General features: G+C 42.4%; 1 protein-coding gene across 1 annotated transcript in view; it reads right to left on the bottom strand.

The window, feature by feature from the left end:
- The window catches only part of Abca13 (ATP binding cassette subfamily A member 13), a 329916-nt gene that overhangs the window by 255301 nt on the left and 57377 nt on the right, over positions 1–17238 (bottom strand). Inside the window, exon 15 of the mRNA XM_087909185.1 lies at positions 15865–16171. Within this exon, the coding sequence (XP_087765311.1) occupies positions 15865–16171 (307 nt within the window). The remainder of the gene's footprint in view (positions 1–15864; positions 16172–17238) is intronic.

The following is a 17238-nucleotide window of genomic DNA, read 5'->3' as shown; positions in this document are numbered from 1 at the left end:
AAGGCACACGAGTGCAATGTTTGTCAACAGCCTGCCGGACCTGAGCTGGAAGCTCTCTCCCAGCTGGCTAACCTCCATCATACCTGAATATGCTATATAAGCTGCTACTGGAGAAAATTCAACCATGGTCTCCCCCAGTGCGAACTTCCCATGCTCCAAGACTAATAAGCCAGGCAAAGTGTACCTACTGGCACAATAGTGGAGTGACTGCTTTAAGGGTTACAAGTACTTTCTGGTTGGATTTAAAGCCTTCTCAATGAAAATGCATGCTTGGTCTGTACTCTAAGGCAATACCCTGCCAATGGAGAGCTCACAGACCCTAAGGGGAACCTACTCTGGGTGTTTTACTTAATGATCCTGCCACGTTGCCTTCAACTATCTATGCTTTTACCCATAGATCATTAGCACTGCTCTCATTCTTGGGTGGAGACACTCCTGCAGTGGAGAATGGCTAATGTGGGGACTTATATTTAGTCAGTGTGTGGAGACTAAGTTATGCTGTGTACTCAGCCATAAAGAAACACCATCCAAGACCCATCTTTGAAGAGGAGACCAAAAAAAATGTAAGAGAACACAAGAGAGACTGTAAGACAAAAAGAATATAAAAGGATTGCCATTCATCTTCACACAGCCTTTCCAATCAAGAACGTGTACCAGTTGTGCATACTACAAGGGCAGTACAAAATCGGGCCTTCGACATTCATCCATGAATGACTGCAGCATCCACACAGTCCCACCTGTCCTGAGGGGCTTTTGGCAGTCAATGGTTGCCAGGAGAGAGAAGGGCTACTTTCTTTTTGAGATAGCCACTGATGAGTTGCCCATGCTTAAAGTGAGGATTCCCTTACCCATGCTTGGACAGGTAATCTTAATTAAATTCAGTGGAAAAAAGAAAAAAGTCATGAAAGTAAGGAGGTGACTAGTTGGGATGGAAGAGTACTTCAGAAGGGGACCAGGTAAGATGATTCAGCAGGTAAAAGCACTGCCACCAAGCCTGATGCCCTGAGTTAGGCCCTGGATCTTCATGTTAGAAGAGGGGAAACCAAGTTCAGTTCTTACTACCCATGTTGAGTGGTTCAAAACTACCTGTAACCCCAGGTCCAGGGGCTCGGACACCCTTTTCTGGATCCTACAAGCACATTCACCCACACACATGCCACCATACAGATACACATAGATACATCTAAGTAAAACTAAAATATACTTAAAAATATAAAATCAGTGAAATAAATGATGACATGAATAAACTCTGTAATGAATCCAAAGAAAAGGCAGATAAATAGTTGAATGAAATGAGAAAGACAATATACAATATGAATAATTCAATAGAAAAGACAAAAATTCTGAAGAAAATAAATTCAGGTTTGAGAAATGAAGACATCAATGAGTCAAATAAGGCCTCAGTAGAAAGCCTCAGCAATAGAAAAATGGACATTGGACACTAAAGACAACAATAAAGATAGTAAGAAAATATAAACACAAAAATAAGATTTATGGGATTCAACTAAAAGATGAAATTTATGAATCATTCCATAGGAAAAGTAAGCTAAATATATGAAAATATAGTCAATAATAAAATAGCAGGATATTTCACAAGCTTAGAGAAAGAGAATGTGCCCAGATAGTGGGGACATTTAGAATACCACACAGACCAGACCAGAGAAGAGCCTCGTTACTTCATTTTACAGTTAACGCACAAAGAAAGAGTATTAAAAGTTGCAAGAACAAAGCACTACGTCATGTACGAAGGCATGCTCTTTAGAATAGCAGTAAGTCTCCGAACAAAAATTACAATAACCAGGAAGACACAGAACAGCTTCCACGAAAGAAAGAACCAGAAATTACTGTATCTAGAAGGCCACCCTTTGTAATTGAATGGAAATTCATGGAAAGTTCTCCATGATGAACACAAACTAAAGAAAGTCCTAACCATCAAGCCAACACCAAAGAAAGTACGTGAAGGAATCCTCTACACTGAAAAAAGAGATAAGTGTATCCATGCGGTCACCAGAACAAATAAAGTGCACTAGAAAAGTGTGGGTGCTCTGTCACGACAGCAGGGTGCTGGTCAGAGAGGGCTGAGAAAGTAGTTGGACGTAAGAAGAGGTCATTGTCATTCAGGTGAAATCTGAGCTTCACTGGGAAAGTGTCTGCTTAGAGAAAGTACATGGAGATGGGTTACATTCAAGCTCACAGAGGAATGCAGTAAATAGCATGTGAGAGTCGCCCAGGTCATGGTGACGTGGAAGGTGTGCAGGATTCGTGGTGAGCAGCTAAGGCTTGGAGCTACGTGACAGAGCTTCAGTCCCTCTGAAAATGCCAGAAGAGGCCTTTGGTAAAGGTGCAATCTTAGTTGCCAAGGAAATTCCATGGTGTTGGAAATTCCAGGACCATGTGGCATTTTAAAGGACCAGTAATATAAGCTATATAGGCTGTGGATGGAACTTCCCAAGCTTTTTTGGAGCTCAAAGACTATAAAATGTGTGATGTTGGGCAGCTGTTGAATGTTCAGCTATAGAATCTAGACTTAAACTGGGACTTGGGTGCCGCTTCGATCTACTTGTGTTTCTGGGCCTTCCTATTTGGAATAATAGAGTTTTTGTTTTAATTACTGAAGCTCACAACTTAAGAGACCTAGGACTTTCAAAGTATTAAAGAATTTAGGGACTGTAGGAACTTTAAAAGTTGTACTGTTTTGCATTATTATATTACCATGAAATCTTGAGGACAAGGAATAAAAGGTTCTACTTTAAAGGTGGTGTGTTTGTGTGCCAAGATCTCCAGGGGTAGAGTGTACTACTTACCTTTAACTGACATTTGGACCCCTAAGAGTCATCTGAGTCACCTGAGACGGAGACTCTCTACTAGGGACTCCCAGTGGCCACACTGAACTTGATCTCAGATGGGTGAGTTTTTCATTAACCTTTCTGTCCTCCACTATCATCTCTCCAAATTGGTCCTTAGCCCTACAGCACCCTGATCGCAGGAGCCTCTCCTCCTGCCCCACCTCTATTACCTGAGGATATCAGTCCTTTGTATAGACCCTGCCCTCTGAGATATTTCCACAGTCCATCCATTTCAACCTTCCCCCAGCCTATGTCCATGCCTTTGTGACACCCAGACTCGAAGATGCACTCTCTATCAGGAACCCCCACAGCCACCATACTTACCTAATATCCAGAAAGTGACAGCACCCCAACCCAACAAAGACAAGAACATGTATCAACAGGAAGAAATACCTCAAACACAATTCCAGATGCTACATCCCAACACAACGCCACAAACATGAACGGTCAAAATAATCTGCCTTCACCATAAAATAAGCTATTAACCCTATTGTAGCAGGTCCCAAGATATGCAGCAAAGCTGAAAACTAAGACAAGGATATCAAAACAGTAATTATGAATATGTTCAAGGGCCTTAAGGAGAATACGAATAAATCCTTTAATAAAGTCTGTGAAAACACAGAGTTGAAGGAAATGATGAAAACAATCTGAGACATGAAAGTAGAATTTAACAAAGAAGAGAATCATTAAAGAAAACCCAGAGTAAAATAAAACTGGAAATAAAAGGGGGTTGTATTGGTTAGGATAGCAAAACAAAAAACAAAGAAACAAAGAAACAACAACAACAAAAAAAACCTTCAGAGATACATTTGACCAGTGGATTATAAGACATGGAAAAGAGAATCCCATGTGTTGAAGCCAAGGTAGAATGGATAACTCAGTCAAAGAGAAGGTTAACTTAAAAAAAAAAAAACAGGCGCAAACATTCAGGAAATCTGGGACATTATGAAAACACCAAGCCTACAAATAATAGGGATAGAGGAAGAAAAAAAATCAGGGCCAAAATCACAGAAAATACTTTTCATCAAAGAAGGAAATTTTCCTAATCTAAAGAAATAAGATCCTGTCAAGGTACAAGAGGTATACAGAACACCAAATAAGTAGGACAAGAAAAGAAATTCCCCATATGCATAATAATCAAAACATTACATGTACAGAACAAAGAAAGGATATTAAACGCTACAGGGAAAACAGACAAGGAAACATATGAAGGCAAGACCATTAGAATAACACCTGGCTTCTCAAGAGAGATTCTGAAATCCAGGAGGGCCTGGGAAGAAGTTCTAAAACTCTGGAAGACCACAGACACCAGCCCAAACAATAATATGACGCCCAATCAAGAGAAAAATAAAAATATTCCACAATAAAACCAATTTAAGCAATTTCTATCAACCAATCCAGCTCTGTACATGAAAGTAGAAGGAAACCTTTAAGAAGAAAAGGTTAACCACGCCCAAGAAGACAAAAGAATAAATAATCCCAGAACACTAAATCAAAAACATGGGAAGGAACCTGCAACATAACAACAATAACAGGAATAAATAAAGACTGCTCATCGTTAGCTCTCGATTCCGATGGTCTAAATTCTCTACCAAAAAAACACCTAGACTAACAGATTTGATTAAAGAACAGGATCCATCTTTCTGTTGCATGAAAAAGCATACCTCAGCAGCAAGGATGAACATCATCTGAGGGCAAAAGAATAGAAAACAGTATTCCAAGTAAACGGCCCCAAGAAGTGAGCAGGTATAGCTCACTTATAGATTTTAATATCTCACAAAATAGACCTCAAACCAAAACTAATCAGAAGAAATACGCATGGCACAATAGAAAAAGAAATCCACCAAGAGGATATTGCAGTTCTAAACACTTATGCAGCAAACACAAAGGTACCCCAAGTTCATAAAAGGAGCACCACTACAGCTAAAATCACACACTGACCCTCACACAAAACTAATCAGAAAGCTCTCAAAAGATGCAACACAAACAGCTGAGAAACACTGAAGACATGCTCAACATCCTTAGCTTAGACATGCTCCTTAAAAAGTAAAAATATGAAATTTATAGGTAAATGGATGGAGTTCTAAAGAAACCACTCTGAAAGAGTTAACTCAGACCACAAAAGACAAATATTGTATATTTTCTCTTATTAATGGGTGTTAGATTTCAAACCTCCAATATGTGTGCTGCCATCTGAACAACAGAGGTTAGGTGATGGGAAGGGATAAGAGGATTAAATAAAATATATTGTTATGAAGAGACAATGGGAACTCTATACCATGAGGATTAAATGGAGCGGTGGATGGGAGAGATGGGTGAAAGAAGGAATATAGGAAGGAGAGCTGACCCTGGAAAACCACTTGAAAAACCGTACGGAAGCCTACTATGGTAGAACCTTCCTAAATATATACACAGATGAAAGAAATCTAAATGCAGTCACCAAAACATAGAGACGACCATACTTTGACTAGATATCTTATGCCAACCTCCAATGCCAGGAATGGGTTACATGTTGAGTCATTCACCAAAATGGCACCGTGGAATCCCTCAAGTATCACAGGCTACATCCAAGGCTGTTGGCTGCTCTTCACAATAGGGATAGGTCTGATAATAAGACCCCATTGCTGAACAACACTAACAAATCTCATCAAACATGGAGAGGCTGAGCTTGTGCCTAACCAGAAGATTCACCCCTATTGGCTAACATTCAGGGTACTGGAAGGTACTCTGCATGCTACCAGAGAGGAAAGATAATCATCAGTATTTCCCAGCTATAAACCTGTAACCTCCAAAAGAAACTTGTCTGTAAGATACACTGGTGCAATATTGCCACAACCGTTATAGGAGTAATCAACCACTTTCTGATTGGATTTGAGACCCACTCCATGAGATGGAAACCATATCTGACACTGCTAAAGTGGCCAAAATCTGAGTCTGGATAGGTCATAGGCTTCGGGGGAAAACCTACATCACAAGCTATAGCCAAGCTGTTAATATAGCTACTGCCATGATTCTGCTAAAGGCTATTCTGCTAACATAGTGATTAAATATTATTTAATGAAATACTGCTATCAACATTGATCATTGCCTCACTCAATACACGTCAGAGAAGCTTCTTTTCACAGGAGATGGGAATTAGCACAGAGATCCACAAAGTGGACAATGTGCAGAAAATGTGCACTCCAGGATCAGGGGTATGTGCAGAAGAGGAAGCAGAAAGATTGTTAAGAGTCAGAGGAGATGGAGAAACAGACACAAGCCTCTGGCCCTAATTAAGAAGCTATCTGAAGTCCATACTCACTGGCAAAGGAAAAACCAGATTTCTCTAGTGGACTCTCACAGGGTGTATCAACCACGCTTCAGGGCAGGCTACCGTGGCCAGAAGCACTTGACCAACACAAAAAGAATTAAATAGTATTTTTGTAGACTTTTTGCCTCATTTTGCTGTGTTTAGGATTTTTGGATTTTGTTTTTGTTTTATTTTGTCTTATTGTCCTTTTGTTTATTTTGATTTCCATTTTGTGTTTTGTGGAAATTATTTGAGTGTGTGTGTGTGTGTTTCTTAGCTTCACTTTAGTCTTTCTTTGTTTTAAAGAGAGACAGAACATGAAGCTTGGTGGGTAGGAAGGTAAGGAATATCTGGGAGAAATTAGGGAAGGGGGAAACGTAATGAAAGTATTTTACAAGAAAATTTTTTCAAGAAATATTTTTTAAAAAAATAGCACAAAAGATTGCATTTATGGTGAAGGAAAACAGTTGTTGAAAGTTGTTTGAAATAGCAGAGCCCAGTAGCCAGGTGTGGGTAGGTAAATAAAGACCTTTATAATCTAAAAGGTCTGCTGCATCAATGTGCCTATTTTAGGACAAAGGCTATTGGGCCACTTCTAACATCCATCACATTCTCCATCTCCCGTGAGATTCAACATGTGTTGAATTTGTGTTTTGATTTAGCTCACAGCCTCTTCAGTGATGGTTATTTGATTCATGTACAAAACCAGAATCTCATATTGTGTTGTTTATCCTAGTATCATTTCCTATGAATGTAGTCAGGTCAAGTTATTTTTTGTTATTGTCATTAGGTTTGTTGGATTTTTTTTTTAAAAAAATCTTTCTTGGTGGGTGCAAGAAAAAGCCATAAGAAGAAGGAAAAATTGTGATGTGTGTATCCAGAGTGTTGTATTTTGATTTGGTTTTGCAAGAAGAGCTAAATGTTTTGCTTTTGTTTTCTTTGTTTTGTTTTAATGAGCAAAGTAGGGGGGGATTTTTTAAAAAAATAAATCCTGAAAGAAAAGGTTGCATTGAAATAATAACAGCAACCAAGAGTATATGATGATAAAAAGTGCATATATAATGTAATAGGAGGAAATACTGAAGAAGCACCAAGGCGGAAGTAAGTTACAAAAATCAAGGAAGATTACGAAAGTGGAAATGAAGACTGCAGAAGTAGAACAGGGAACAAAGAAACAACTTCGGTATTTCAGATCCTTACCTCTCTAGAATTTTAATGATGCACAGCTGAAATTCACACACTGTAAGCTTCTACCAATCCATGCACGGAGAAGAAGTCTTTAAGATTACTTTCTGATTCTTAGCCTATGCTAGTTAGGACATAGTCTTGGAAATCACACCAAGGAGCCAACTGATAAGGCCACCCAAACGTGGATTTCCAACCTTCAAAACTATGAGGCAGGTAAACTCATATTTATTTATATTTCAGCAACAGAGAGCAGACTAATACAGTTTGGAGCATTTTTCTCCATTTTTTCTGCTCTTGATAATCATTTATTGGCAAAATTATCAACAAAAAAAGAATATAATAAAGTCGGGGTGTCTAAACCACCTTAGAAAGAGGTTTGGTCTATTATCAGAAGAGCATGTATCAAACTAATATGTTTTGCAGAATCTTCTTTGTATTTATCCTGCCTGGAACACCCATAAAAGCACTATAAATAGACTCCACAATTTAAAGTAAAACTCTCTTATGCATTTAGGCCTGTTTTAAAAGATCCTCCAGTCTTAACAAGCATCAAATTGTCCGCATTGCTTTCTGCAAGCGGCACCTCATTGATTTACTTTTTAATAACCCTCCTTAGCGGTGCTGTTTGTGTTGCGTGGCTGCGTTATCACTATTCAGAGTTCAAAGGAGAACCGTTGAGGGAATGAGCATCCTGAGTACAGCCTCAGCATTAGAAGGAGCGACACAGAGAACCCTGCTGCTGTTTTGTCACGCAGGATACAGGAGTTGGATTTAAATGTGGGTCGGAGGTAGCAGTCCAGGCCTCATTTCCCACACCACCCTGGACTCTGCCTGTTCCTCTCCACTCTGCAACCATGTCCCCGCTCCATCAGTATGACTACCTAGGACCAGCCCTCACCCACCCTAGGAGAGCCTAGCTCACAATGGGGCTAATCACCAAGACATAACAGTACCCTGGCCTCTTGCTTCTCACTCTCCTCCTTTCTCCTTCTCATTCCCTTCTAGAATTCATAGTGAATAAACTTATATTCAGCTATTTAAAAGTTCTCTAGCTTCTATGGCCCTCCTCAATATGAGCAACTAGAGTGGTCTATGGCTTGTGACCTAGACAGAGAAGAGGATAAGAAGAGGTTACCTCGGTCCCATGGCGCATATGGGGACCATGAGGACTGGCAAACTTCACCAAACACAAACGAAGACATTTATTGACATTCTTACTTCACTTTTTCCTTTCATACCTTCCACAGCTCACTCAGGAAGTTCTGGCAGACAGGCTGAGAGCTACTGTAGGCGCTGTTCTCTGAATCTAACACCAGGTAAAAACATTATACCTGCCCTGGTTTTTAGCATCAGTAGGAAAAAGAACAGTTCTTCACCAATCAGAGCAGTCCTCCAACAAAACAAGCTGCCACATGAGCGCCTGCTCTATTTTGCACCAAGTGCCTTCATGGAGCCATCCCTTCCTCACACACGATGATCTATACTGCACAAGCTAATGAGGTCACCAGAGCAGCAATTAGCATGCAATTCAGCAGGAGATGATAGTCGAAATTCAAATCACTGGTTTAACTCTCAAGGTCTTAGGATCAGCAAGCCGCACAGCCAGGGCATCAGTGTGGGGTTTTGGTCCAATTATTTCAGCACTTCAGTGTGGGAATTTCAGTGGATCTCAGGAGCTTAAAAGCGATCACAAAACCTTAGGAAGCAAGTCTTGCTCCCCCCCCCCCCATGTTCCAGGATCTGCGAAGAGGTGGGTTTTAAGATGCCCCGGGGTCATCCCTGTTCCCATTATGGTAACGTCCTCTGGGATTTACCAGTGTGAACTAACCATTCCCTTGCCACTCACAGAGCTCTGGGTCTTACTATCTTTCTTCTCCTAATTAATTATGGATGTACATTACCTGCTGTGCAAATCAGTAAGTGAAACCCCTGTGATAGTTACATCCCTCTTAGGGCCAAGAAAAAAAATGTGTCATACAGTAGACTCAAGAAAAGTCTTTTTTTTTAACAAATGAATGGAAGAATAAGTATATGAGGGAATGAGGTGTTCAGAGGCAGAGTGTGTGACGCTGTTTGGAACGTTAGTTGGGACCCAGGCTTCATTGAATAGAACTAAGTCATTTAGTTCAAGACAGCAACTCCGACCTCAAGGCACTACATGGTGGACAGTTCCTGCTATGATTACCAAATCACCTGACGTGTGCCCAAACTTTCCTACATACCATGTTAAGAACTGACAGAAATTACAACCCATTGGCGCAAAATGCACCCCAAAGACAAGGCTCTCACAGTAAATGCCTAAGGAAGAAACAACTAACAGTCCATTGAGGAAACAGAGCATGAAGATGCCATGCGACTTCTGAGAGGTGAGCTAAATGGGTGTCAGGTGCTTTAGCTCTGTCCATAAGGGTCTTAGAAAATAAATAACATTGTGTAAAGGGAACTAACGAGACTAAGGTAAGCATTGCTATCGTTGCTTTTGGGCGAACAGTATGGAGAAACTGCAGATCCCTGAGAGCTCAAGAAGACACAGCCTACTCTTCAATCTTCTCCAAGATGTTTGGGGCATAAGACATTGAGGGCTACACAGCAGAGTTTATTTATGCTACCTGCCATGACAGCTGTTGTCATCGACCTGCGTGCAGGGCCTCTCCGTGGGACAGGACAGGACCAGGGCAGGGCGGGGGCTTCCAACAGCTTTGCCTCCTGCATGTCAGGCATGTAGATTTTGTTGAGAACAGGACAATGGGGAAGTAGAGGACAGTGATGTCTATGAGAGTGACTTGCAGTAAACACAAGAGGAAACCATCAAGATATACCAAATAAAGGGCCTGCTTGGGCACCTCTGGGGACCGACAAGTTTGAAACTGACACTTTAAACTCCTCTGTAGCGCCTCTTCATTCTCCACTCTTCCTAAGACACTACAAAGACCACATGCATCACTCCTAGCAGCTGCCACCCTGCCAGACCCAGCAAGTGCCAAGTCCCACAATCTCCTTTTATTGGGCCCCACCCTGTGACGCTATGAGTTGAAGGGATCAAGTCACTGAATTAACAAACATTCTCTCTACGCAGAAAGGAATTCTATGGTGTTACTGTGGTTCTCATTTTCTGAAAGTGAGTGCCCTGCCTCACCCTTCAAAGCCATGTGTCAACACTTGAGATCCTGTGTGTTTATGAAATACACTATAGTTTCAATCAGGAAACATCCCTTAACAAGTATCTCATGTGTATATTTTTAAATTATCCTTAGGATAATTGCAAATGTGTGACTTTCACACGGCCCCACCCCTGCCCATCTCTACAGTCTCAAATCACACCTTCTAGCCCACCCCTCTCGAAAACGTAGACTTCATGGGCTGACGGCTGATATGTCACGGAGAGAGGAACAAGGACAGAGAGAGGAGGCGTTCAGTGAAGACTGGCGATTCTCAGCTGAGGAAACTCAAACAGGCTGTCTTGTCAGGGATGGATTGCCACCTTCCTGCCTGTGGCTGCGTCCTCTCATCCTGTCGAGGCCTCTTCTCCCTCAATTATTCAGGGTCACAAGGACCAGCGTCCTGTGTACACATCATTAGTGTTTCCTTCCTATTAGATTATTCTTCTCACCACATGACTTTTAAAGGAAGAGGAAAACAACAAAACAAAATAAAATAGACCATCTTCTGCTCTAATTCTCCTGCTTTTATTGACCACTATGTCTTATCATTTATAACAAAACTCCAGAGAGCTGTCAGCAGAGGCTCCAGTTCTTTCACAGGCACCATTTGCATAAACAAACAACCAAAAGACAAGCAAGCAAACAAACACTGACTCCTAATTTCATCCACAGAAAAGCAGAAGCATCTCAGCCTTTGTTGCACATCTTTCTCCCTAACTTTGGGGTCTTTGCATGTAGGAAGATTTAGCACTCAGAATATTTGTCTAAAACCTTGTGATACCCAAACTCTCTCAACCCACTTCAGAGCTGAAGGCACAAAGACAAGATTAACTGCAGCATCTGACAACCAGCCTGCAACCATCTTACAAGCATTCCAGACCCTCTAAAAGGCACCCAGGAGTCTCCAGTCTCTGTCCTGAAGCAACAGTTCACGTAAAATGCAAAACCAGCAGAGCCTCACAGACAGCGAGCACAGCTTTATGGATGCCAGGGTGAGATCACCATCTAGCTAGGGCAATCATCTCCTGGGAACTGTTTGTCCCTTAATAACAAGGACTTTTGTGGAGCAGCTTGCTCAACCAGGACTTAAATAATGATCAACCAGACCATACACATTCTAATCACTCCTGCCTCTCACCCATGGCTCCAGCTCGCCCTCTATTTAATCCTAAAACTTAAAGCACTAATATTCTACGTTCCCTGAATACTCATGTTGATTAAATCCTTCCCTGATTTTCAACATTAATATTGCTGACTTGCCTTGAGGTAAGCACCTGGACTAAACCCAGGAAGCCCTGGCCTGGGGCCCTGGTTATAATGCTGTTCCTCCTAGCCAGGCGGTAATGATGCACACCTTTAACCCCAGCAACTTGGGAGGCAGAGGCAGGCAGATCTCCAGGTTCAAGACCAGCCTGGTCTACCGAGTGAGTTCCAGGACAGCCAGAGATACACAGAGAAACCCTAGAGGAAATTCTGCTCCTCCAGCTGTCAGGAAAAGTCATCACTTCTCAAGGCCTTCCCCATCCTCTGCAGTTAGACAAGCTCTCTGATCTCACCTCCTTCCATTATGCCTTGGTGTGTTCTTCTGACTCCACACACACCAGGCCATGCCTGTCAAAGGGATGTATTACCGGTGGGTCTCTGGCCAGGAATATACCTTCTGCTACATTTCTTCTTTTTATTATTTATTTATTTATTAAAAATTTCCACCTCCTCCCCATCTCCCATTTCCCTCCCACTCCCCTCTCCCCCTCCCCTTCCCTCTCCAGTTCTAAGAGAAGTCAGGGTTCCCTGCCCCATGGGAAGTCCAAGCTCCTCCCCGCTCCATCCAGGTCTAGGAAGGTGAGCATCCAAACAGACCAGGCTCCCACAAAGCCAGTCCATGCTGTAGAATCAAAACCCAGTGCCATTGTCCTTGGCTTCTCAGTCAGCCCTCATTGTCAGCCACATTCAGAGAGTCTGGTCTGATCACATGCTCCATCAGTCCCAGTCCAGCTGGCCTTGGTGAGCTCCCATTAGATTAGTCCCACCATCTCAGTGGGTGGATGCACCCCTCGCAGTCCTGACTTCCTTGCTCATGTTCTCCCTCCTTCTGCTCCTCATTTGGACCTTGGGGGCTCAGTCCAGTGCTCCAGTGTGGGTCTCTGTCTATATCTCCATCCATCGCCAGATGAAGGTTGTATGGTCATATGTAAGATATACCCCTCCAAGTCTATGTTAACATTATCTTCATGGTGTGACCCACTCCCACCTCGCTGACTAACTCCGCTCACACTCCTGCCCTCCCACCCCACTTCTGAACACCATGGCAGTTGCTGCCATTAAAATTCAATTCACTGTTCTCCTTTATTGCACTGTAGAGTTCCCTGAACTGTTGGTGCCCCCAGAGCAGTGAATTTTTTTACCTGTTCATTTCACTGATTCACCCCAAAGTTGGAGACTGACAAATAGCACATAAATGTCATTGAATACATTAATAAATTAATGAATATGCAGGTTGTTCCATGAGCAGTAGGGAACTACTGAAAATTATTGAACAAATGTGCTTTAGGAGTTTGACTTTTGTGACTGAGTTCTTGAAAGATCTCAGTCTGCCCTTGGTCACTGCAGGCACACTGAGTCTCTGACAACAGGCATCTTGGAACTAAATGTTAAGAAAGGATGTGTCCCAAAGAGAGGTCTCCAGGATTTCAGTCTTTCAGAGAGGGAAAATAACTTCTTGACAGTCAAGTAAGTAAAACAAATAGGCCTTAGGAACACATAGTGGCATCCCAGACAGCAGGTAGAGAGAAGTGACATCATGACATCAGAGTCACACCCTGTTGCAAAAGGAGCTGTGGGTTGCATCCTGCCACCCAGCTAGCTTTATACCTGAAATGATTTACACGGAAACTGTATTCATTTAAACACTGCTTGGCCCATTAGTTCTAGCCTCTTATTGGCTAACTCTCATATCTCGACTAACCCATATCTAATAATCTGTATGCCACCACGAGATCGTGGCTTACCGGGAAAGATTCAGCATGTCTGACCTGGCGGCTGGCTCCGTAGCATCTGCCTGACTCTGCTTCTTTTTCCCAGCATTCTGTTTGGTCTACTCCACCTACCTATGTTCTGACCTATCAGGCCAAGCAGTTTCTTTATTAATTAACCAATGAAAGCAACAGATAGAAAGAAGATCAACCTACATCAACACCCAAGCATGTGCTCACTCCAGCTTTCTGGCAGCCATGTTTCTCATACACAAGAACCGATCCCCAGTGGGCAGAGAGGACATGCCTTCCGCTAGCTCACACAATGATTCCTCCACAGGGCTCTCACAGTGCTAAGAAGCAGGAACTGAGGCTACCTCCAGCTCTCCATGGGAAGATTTGCTAGTATGTCCATTATTCTTGCCAGGGAATACTCTGGTCAAGGTGGAGAGTGTCACCCTGTGCCTTATCTATGAACCAGACTGGAGGAAACAAATGTGTTACCACCCATATACACACAGCCCCCGGTTGTATACACGGTGTTCATACCACATTCTGCAAACTGAAGGAGACTGTTGTATGGGAGTTTTTGAAATTCACCTTTTGCCTTATGTTTTTAGCGTTTGAATTTAAATGGAACATTCGTGCGTGACATGTAGCCAACGACAGCTGTATTCTTGGGTTCAGCTCTTTCAACAAAACAAATACTTTAGAAGTGTTTTGTAATGTTGAAAATGTCCAAGGAAAAACTACCATTGCTTTGAAAAGATAGAAAAGCTTTTATTTAAAAAAAAAAAAGGACTTTTTTTTGTTTTATCAACCATTCGCCTAGTATGGCAATCCCTCAGTGGAAATGGGAACTTGGTCTCTCTGTGTGTCCCTGACCTTTGCTCTCTCTAGCATACTAAGATGCCCCAAAACACACTTAATTGAGTTGCTTTCTGGCCCTACCCAGACTTCATGCTACCACCAAAGGCAAGCATCTCATAATGCCACTGTTATCAACAATGTACTGATGAGTTATAATAGCTGAGGCATATCGCAATGCAGAAAGGAGAGACAAAAACAATCAAGTGACTTGTTCTCAAAGGGCCCACCAATCAGCTGGAGACAACGCCTGACCTCAGAGGTCAGGTGTACAGCAGCCATTATGGGCAGCAACACTGAAAGACAAGTATCTGGTCTGTTCTCCGAACTAGACTCACATGTAATTATCCCGCTAATGACCTTAGGTTCACCCCTCAATTCCTCCGGTGCTTTCAAAGGAGCTTCTAAGAGTCCCAGCAGATGCAGTGGACAGGGAGAACAAACAATCCACAAGTTTTGTGACCCAGGAGCAGGTGCTGATGAGAACAGCCTCCATCCCAGGGAAGGAAGGAAACAAGGCTGTTCCCGCAGCCTTCCGCGGTGTCATTCATCCGCTTTGGCTCACGCTGTGGTCTGACGACACTCAGGTATGCTGGCAAACGCCTGAGTTCACCGAACCTCTGCAAACTGGAATCTGCACTCTATCTGCTAAGCGCGCTCTGCCTGTATCAGCTAATACCGCCCAGCTTCTTCTCCAAGTCGTCTCGCCAGCTGACTCAGCATTAAACAGTACTTCCTGTTATTACAGCTTATTTGCCAAATGACACAATTTAACTTCCACACATTCCCAGTCTGCGAAAGGTACACCCAAGACAGAGGCCTCGTGTGACTCTTAACCACCCGAAAATGTCCAAAGCACCCAGCCTATTTTTCAAGGATTTATGCCAAAGAAAAAATAGCCTTCCTCTGCCTTCTCAGGAATGAGAAAATAGAGCTGGGAGGCAGACATGCACAGTCCTCCTGGCTGAGGTTCATCAACTTTACTATGACTTCGTTGAAAGCTAGAGATGTCTGATAATCAGGTTTAAAACTACACTTAATTACATTAAGGATCCTCTGAGTTTCTAGAGGGCTCTATTTCCAGGGATCATCTCCAGATACAAGCATCAGCAAATATATAAAATAGGAGACATATGTGTGTGCGCGCGCACACATACACATACACATACACACACACATACACACATACACACATTTACTTCATCCCTTCATTACCTGCTTTACCTGTACAGGGCACAAAACTAATTTGTGTTTTGCTTGGGAAATTTCCTGTTCAAAGACTTTCATTCTGTGGATAGGATCAGTTAAAGCCGAGGATACCTATATAGCTCGATCATTGCATTCTGTCTAAATAATTCAAATATATTTTTTTAAAAAGAGAATCTTAAGAAATTAAAAGCAGATGGACATCTTAAGGTAGTAGTTTCAAACAGCAGTAGAGAAACTCAAAGACTTTTTTATTTATTCTGTTCTCTAAGTGCAGAATTCCTCTCCGGATAGGTAGACACTAGAGAAAAAGGGGGCTGACCACCGCTACTCACAAGTCCCTGGTGTGGCATGGGTAGGGAGCTGCCTGCGCTTGGGTCGTTGGCTCCACAGCTTCCTGCCCAGTCTGTACCGCAATGATGGCTCTCTCGATTATGTCTTGCAGTGGAACAAAAATGTAGTTATACTTGAACCCATCAGCTGGTAGATTCTGAGGATGAAACTTCCAGGAAGGATATTTTATTAAGTCTGTCCTCATACTGTATAAGATGTTGGTCCGGATTGTATATGTGACATGAGGTGGCAATTTATGACGTGCTGATCTGATGTGTCTGTGTCCCAAGGAACTGTTGAATATGACACCTGGTAGCAGGGAAGGAAAAAAAAGTGTCATACAACTCATAGATGCGACACACAAATGGGCAGGATAACGGGTATAACCTTGGCACAGCCTCCCATGCCTGCAGTAGGTGAATGCAACCCCAGGAGGGCAATCAAACAAGATACTCTATTCTATCAGCAATTGAAGCAAGACTCTGTAATTCACAGTCCAAGGTACCTATCCAATTTTCAAAAAAAAAAACAATAGATATTGCGGTATCACCAATACGAAGACTTTATTCATTTCATATTTTGAATAGACCTGCAAAATTACTCAAAGCTGATCAGATAACCAAGCATTATCTCCCTGGGGCCACAAGTCCAGCCGGCTGCACAGAACCTCTCTCATCAGATACTTATGTCTGGAAGCTGAAATGTAAGATGTTCTCTAACTGCCTAGATTTTCTGTAAGAGATTACAGAAAATCCTAGATTACTGTAAGAGGAACTGTATTCCCTCAAAATACAAAATCCTTGAGCTCAGAATATGATCATCTTAGGATAGAACATTGTGTGTGTGGGGGGGGGTAATGCACATGCACTTGTGTGAGTAGGTGTGCTTAATACACACACACACGTGTGTGAATGCATGTGCATGCACGCGGTGAATGAAAAGGAGTACGTCGGGTGTCCTTCCCACCACCACTCTCCTAGTCCCTTGAGACAGGGTCTCTCACTGAACCTGAAGTTCTGCTGGCAGCCACAAAGACCCCAGAAATTCTGTCCCTGAGGCCTTAACACTGGGGTTCAGTCTTATGTATATAGCTACAGCTGTTTTGTTTATGTTCTTGTTTTCAGCATGGGTGCTGTGGATTTGAACTGAGGTCCTCAAGTTGCACAACAAAAGCATCCCTTATCCACTGAACCGGCCATCTACCCACCCACGAGGATGGTACTTTGAAAGGGGTTGTCATGGTAAAATGATGCTCTCAGAATAGGCCTTAATTCAACATGATCATATCCTTATGAAAAGGACAAATTTGGCAGATAAGGGAAGATATTATATAAAGAGGCTTCAAAAGGAGACATGCATCCATTAGCCAATACATA

The sequence above is a fragment of the Myodes glareolus genome, chromosome 8 (genome assembly GCF_982192425.1).
Source record: "Myodes glareolus chromosome 8, mMyoGla1.1, whole genome shotgun sequence".
Classification (NCBI taxonomy): Eukaryota; Metazoa; Chordata; class Mammalia; order Rodentia; family Cricetidae; genus Myodes; species Myodes glareolus.
Note: the sequence above shows the minus strand (reverse complement) of the source record. Positions and strands in the feature narration are given on the sequence as shown.